Here is a 5,774-nt window from a genome sequence, read left to right on the forward strand (position 1 = left end):
GTGCAGGAGTTGTGTTATTGGTACCTCTGTTAGGATTGGAATCCACTATTCTGCATTTCAATTAGTCCTGGATTTTTTTTGTAATGGTCTCCATCTATTGCAAAGAGACGTTTACTTGATGCAAGGATGGAGCCTTAAGGAGGCCTCAACTTGACACAAACTAAGGTAACTAAGGAATGTCAAGAGCAGGAGAAATGTTCTTCCCCATGGAAGAGCATACCAATTGGTTCAACTACAATTGCTTATCCAATACTAAAATCATCAGGACTGAATATATATATAAAAGTCACATTATAAGGAATAGAGAGTATTCATTTGTTTAGGAACACGTGCCCCAACACACATACATAGCAACAATTAATGCAAAAAGAAGCCATGTATTTGGAAATACAGCAGGGTCTGGAAGGGAGAAAAGGAAATGGAAAATAACATAATTCCATCATAATTTTAAAAATAGAAGAAATAACTAAAAACATACTAAAACAATAAAAACAATTTTTGGTGACTCAAAGTCAGCTACGGTTCACAGACATCCACTGGACAACTGCTAGTTATTCCTCATAAGAGAACCACACACACAGCAGCATTGAGAAAGTTGGTAGTTAAGAAATGGAAATTCTTTTACCCAATGGTTAACAGGTGTTCATAAGAAGAGAAAACCCAATAAAATGTATAACCAAAGCTACACAGAGTATTTCAAAAATTTGATTCACATTCAAATTCTTAATTCTATGAAAATTATTAAGACACAATTTTAATGCCTGGAAAGTGGGGGTTTCAGTTCAGCCATGGAGCTACTTTGAAAACAGGTCATTCTCAGTACAGAAAATGAAGAAATGAATTGCAGAATAACTTTATTATTCTTCATGAGTAAAAAAGGACAGATAGTTGGGTAGGATGTCATTAAAAGTGAATTTATTGACTCCAATTTTGGAAATTTTTCATTTGAATAAAATCCATAAAGAGTGACAGAGTTGTTCAACCAATAAGTTAACACAAAGCAGCTCACTAGAGTCAGGATGCTGTGAGTGGCTTTGTGCTCAGGAGATGACTGGAAGGAAAGATTTGGGCTGCGGAGATGCTGGGACCCTTTCCAGTGTCTGTAGAGGAAAGCCACCATGTAGAGGCTGGCACACATCATGATGGTCACAAAAAAGAGATCATGAATGATGACAATGCTAAGAAATGACCCTGAATTGTGGTTCCCTATCAGCTTGTTTTGACAAAGACCATCTGTATATCCATGGCCAACAAGAGTATTATTGGTTTTGGCTATTACCATGTCAAGCATAAACCCATAGATGAGTAGATTAATAAGCCAGGAGCAAAGTAAGGAAGAAAAAGTCCATGTAGAAAGTCTAGCCTTGAAACAGGCCCACTTAGAATTACTGGAAGTGATGGTGATGACTTGGAACGTGCTTAGAACACAGGTGCTGCAGATGGACAGACCCCGGCTGACTCTGAATGAAAACAAAACTGCCTTACAACCAATATCGTCCAGAAAATTATGTGCTCCAAAGGATAACATGATATCTTTTGTCAATAGGAATACAATCATCAAAATATTGACTATTGTCAGGTGAATACAAACTGAGTCTATCAACTTCTTATAATGAGGCCTAAAGACAAAAGTGTATATATATAACAAGAACAGTGTTGAGTTCCCCAGGATACCAAGACAGAACTGGAATATGAGAAAGATCTGGATTATGGTGTCACTTGGAAGCATGATGTTCATGTGGGTCAGGTTTGTTAGGGCTAGGGTACCAAATGAATGGATTGTATTCAAAAAATTAAATGGTGTCTATAGAAAACTATACTGCTCAGTGTCGCGCCCACCTCGGCCGGCAAGGAAGACGCAACACGGTTGGATTCTTCTCAACAGCCTTTACTGCAGGACACCTTCATTGTTGACACAGGGAGGCGGCGGCGGCAGCAGCCAGCCCTAAGTGTTACAGCTCTAAGTGTTACAGCTCCAAGTGTTACAGCTTCAAATGTTACCGCGCCGAGCGGCAAAGCCGCTCGCCTTATATACACAACAGTATGCTAATATTCTTTCAGGGATTGGTGGGGCACGAGTCACCCCACTGTCATCCCAGCTACTTGTCCTCCAGAGATTGGCGCGACATGAACTTCCATTAGCATAGTACCGCCCCAGCCAGACTGACCTCAGGTGCAAAACCCCACGCATGCCCAGTACTGTTGTTCACCACAGGAGGGCGCCAGATTCACCTCATTATCATACAGCTGCCCTGACAGGGGACAAGCCTGCGCATGCGTGGTAAGTTATTCACATTCGGACGGGGCTGGCTGTCAGCGCCATCTTTACTTCGCTGCGCCACTCCCTACACTCAGGAGACAAGAGAACTGATGAATTATCCAATTCTTTACTCTTCTACTTCCTACTCATCTTCTTTATTTCTTCTACTATTTATTCAACTCAGGAATTCTCTGTGTATCCCTGTCTGGAACTTGCTCTGTCGAACAGGCTGCCCTCACACTCAGAGAGATCCACCTACCTTTACTACCCAAGTGCTGGGATCAAGGGTGCGCACCAACACCAACTAGAGAAATGTACAACTCATTTCAATGTTTGGTCCAGAGATGGCACTTTAGCAACTGCATTCCTGGGATTCTAGGCCATCTTAGGGGATAAAATAAAGTGTTGAGAATCATAATTGGACGACTCCACCCAAACATCCTGAATTCTGTTATGTCAGGCAGAAGGATATGTTGACCTATGTGAAAGGGAAATTTGCATGTTATGAGCAACTTAAAAATTATTTATTCCATGTGTAGGAGTGATTGCATGGATGTCTATGCATTATATACATGCCTCAGAAACAAACCCTGGATCTCTGGAAGAGCAGTTATTGGTCTTAAAGTGTTGAGCCATCTTCAAGCTCCAATGAATTTCTATCCAGTAGTCAATACTATTACTTTAACCTAAATATCAATGTTATCATGTTTTCAACAACATTTGCTTCTATCACACAGGTGTGAACATGACCTTCAGTGTTTGGACTGCACATACATTTCTGTCAGCATACCGATGGCTAAATTCTTAGGCTTTCCATGTGGTACTCTTTGCCTCTCATTCTACTCTACAGGCTAACCAGCACTATTCTGAGACATTTCATTTGACTTTATATATTTATTTTGCTCACAATGTAGAGCTGAGCAGCCAATAGGTGAACTCAAAGGCCAGCGTGAGAGACTACATATCCCACAGTATTGAGCACATCTTCACAAAAATATGTTTTGTATGATATTCAGGACAAAAATGCCCGGCCCGCAGCAGCTCTCTGCTCCCAGAGCCCGTGGGAGACAGACCTTACCGCCTGGTCAGGTGGGCACTCCTGAGGCTGCAGAGCAGAAGAGACCACCAACACTGCCCACCCCTGCCCACATCCCTGGCCCAAGAGGAAACTGTACAAAGCCTCTGGGTTCCTGTGGGGGAGGGCCCAGGAGCGGCAGGAGCCCTGCCTGAGACACCGCCGGAACCTGAAGGAAACAGACCGGAAAAACAGTTCTCTGCACCCAAATCCCGTGGGAAGGAGAGCTAAACCTTCAGAGAGGCAGACACGCCTGCGAAACCAGAAGAGACTGCTCTCTGCACACATTACTGATTCCAGAGGAAAGCACCAGAATCCATCTGGAACCCTGGTGCACGGAGTGAGAATGGCTAAGATCAAAAACTCAGGTGACAGCAGATGCTGGCGAGGATGCAGAGAAAGAGGAACACTCCTCCATTGCTGGTGGGATTGCAGACTGGTACAACCATTCTGGAAATCAGTCTGGAGGTTCCTCAGAAAATTGGACATTGAACTGCCTGAGGATCCAGCTATACCTCTCTTGGGCATATACCCATAAGTTGCCCCAACATATAAAAAAAACACGTGCTCCACTATGTTCATCGCAGCCTTACTTATAATAGCCAGAAGCTGGAAAGAACCCAGATGCCCTTCAACAGAAGAATGCATACAGAAAATGTGATACATCTACACAACCGAATATTACTCAGCTATCAATAACAATGACTTTATGAAATTCGTAGGCAAATGGTCAGAACTGGAAAGTATCATCCTGAGTGAGGTAAACCAATCACAGAAAAACACACATGGTGTGCACTCATTGATAAGTGGCTATTAGCCCAAATGCTTGAATTACCCTAGATGCTTAGAACAAATGAAACTCAAGACAGATGATCAAAATGTGTATGCTTCACTCCTTCTTTAAAAGGGGAAAAAGAATACCCTTGGCAGGGAATAGAGAGGCAAAGATTAAAACAGACACAGAAGGAACACCCATTCAGAGCCTGCCCCACATGTGGCCCCTTGCGTATACAGCCATCCAATTAGACAAGATGGATGAAGCAAAGAAGTGCAGACCGACAGGAGCCGGATGTAGATCTCTCCTGAGAGACACAGCCAGAATACAGCAAATACAGAGGCGAATGCCAGCAGCAAACTACTGAAATGAGAATGGGACCCCCGTTGAAGGAATCAGAGAAAGAACTGGAAGAGCTTGAAGGAGCTCGAGACCCCTTATGAACAACAATGCCAACCAACCAGAGCTTCCAGGGACTAAGCCACTACCTAAAGCCTATACATGGACTGACCCTGGACTCTGACCTCATAGGGAGCAATGAATAGCCTAGTAAGATCACCAGTGGAAGGGGAAGCCCTTGGTCCTGCTAAGACTGAACCCCCAGTGAACGTGATTGTTGGGGAGAGGGTGGCAATGGGGGGAGGATGGGGAGGGGAACACCCATAAAGAAGGGAAGGGGGAGGGCTTAGGGGGATGTTCGCCCGGAAACCGGGAAAGGGAATAACACTCGAAATGTGAATAAGAAATACTCAAGTTAATAAAAAAAAAAAAAGAAAGAAACATATCTAGTAAAAATTTTTTAAAAAGAAACCCAAAAAAAGAGGAAATTTAATATAAATCTAAGATAAAGGAGTTAAATAAATAAAAGCAGAACAAGAGCAAGCAACAGAAATATACAGTAAAACTTAAGCCAAAGTCATGATCCTATAGAGAAGATGCTAACATTCCTCGGTTGGACTGCACTGCTGTCCAGATGGAAATACACAACAACAGGATTTAGTGTTGCTTACAGCAGCTGGGAAAACTCAAAATGCCTGTTTAAAATTACATTATGACTACTTAAGCCAATACAGGACTTTAGAGAAAGCGTATAAAATTTTTATAGAAACAAAAACAACCTTGAAAAGATTTTTAGAAATGTAAAAATTCAAATGGGCATTGTTCTCATGAGTTTTGAATCATTGATTGGATCAGATGCAAAAAGCCTTAACAAAATGAAAGGAAAAACTGGGGCTTAAAATGGCTCAGTTTTTTAAGAGCACTGACCGATCATCCAGAGAACCTGGGTACAATTCCCATTACCATGGAGGCCTTTACTCTCTGTAAGACCTCTTCAGAGGATCTGACACCTCTGCTGGTTTTCTGGAGCATTGTAGTCACATGTTTCACAACATACATATACGCAAACCAACATACACATAAAATACATGAATATAAAAATTAAAGAAGAAAATACATTTATGAAGACCAAAAGAAGTATTGTACAGAAAAAAATGAGAAAGGGGACATCCTAACTTGACAATAGAAAAAAAAACATATCTGAAAAGCAAACAAAAATCCCAATATATAAGGTTATTATAAGATATTGTTAATGGAATAGTAGACTAGGAGAGAAGAGAGAAACCGTGGGAAGGATGACATACCTCCTCTCGCTCTAACTGTGC

The 5,774-nt window shown here is 41.8% G+C and overlaps 1 protein-coding gene across 1 annotated transcript; it reads right to left on the reverse strand.

The window, feature by feature from the left end:
* Positions 1-754: 754 nt before the first annotated feature.
* On the reverse strand, positions 755-1,738 carry LOC116893116 (vomeronasal type-1 receptor 2-like). The gene has a single exon (XM_032895054.1). The coding sequence runs from the start codon at positions 1,736-1,738 to the stop codon at positions 755-757; it is 984 nt and encodes a 327-aa protein (XP_032750945.1).
* Positions 1,739-5,774: the final 4,036 nt, after the last annotated feature.

The sequence above is a fragment of the Rattus rattus genome, chromosome 2 (assembly GCF_011064425.1).
Source record: "Rattus rattus isolate New Zealand chromosome 2, Rrattus_CSIRO_v1, whole genome shotgun sequence".
In the NCBI taxonomy this organism is placed as follows: Eukaryota; Metazoa; Chordata; class Mammalia; order Rodentia; family Muridae; genus Rattus; species Rattus rattus.

Bases quoted from the DNA above. Each gene is read 5' to 3' on its own strand.
- LOC116893116 (XM_032895054.1), bottom strand. From the start codon at position 1,738: ATGAACATCATGCTTCCAAGTGACACCATAATCCAGATCTTTCTCATA.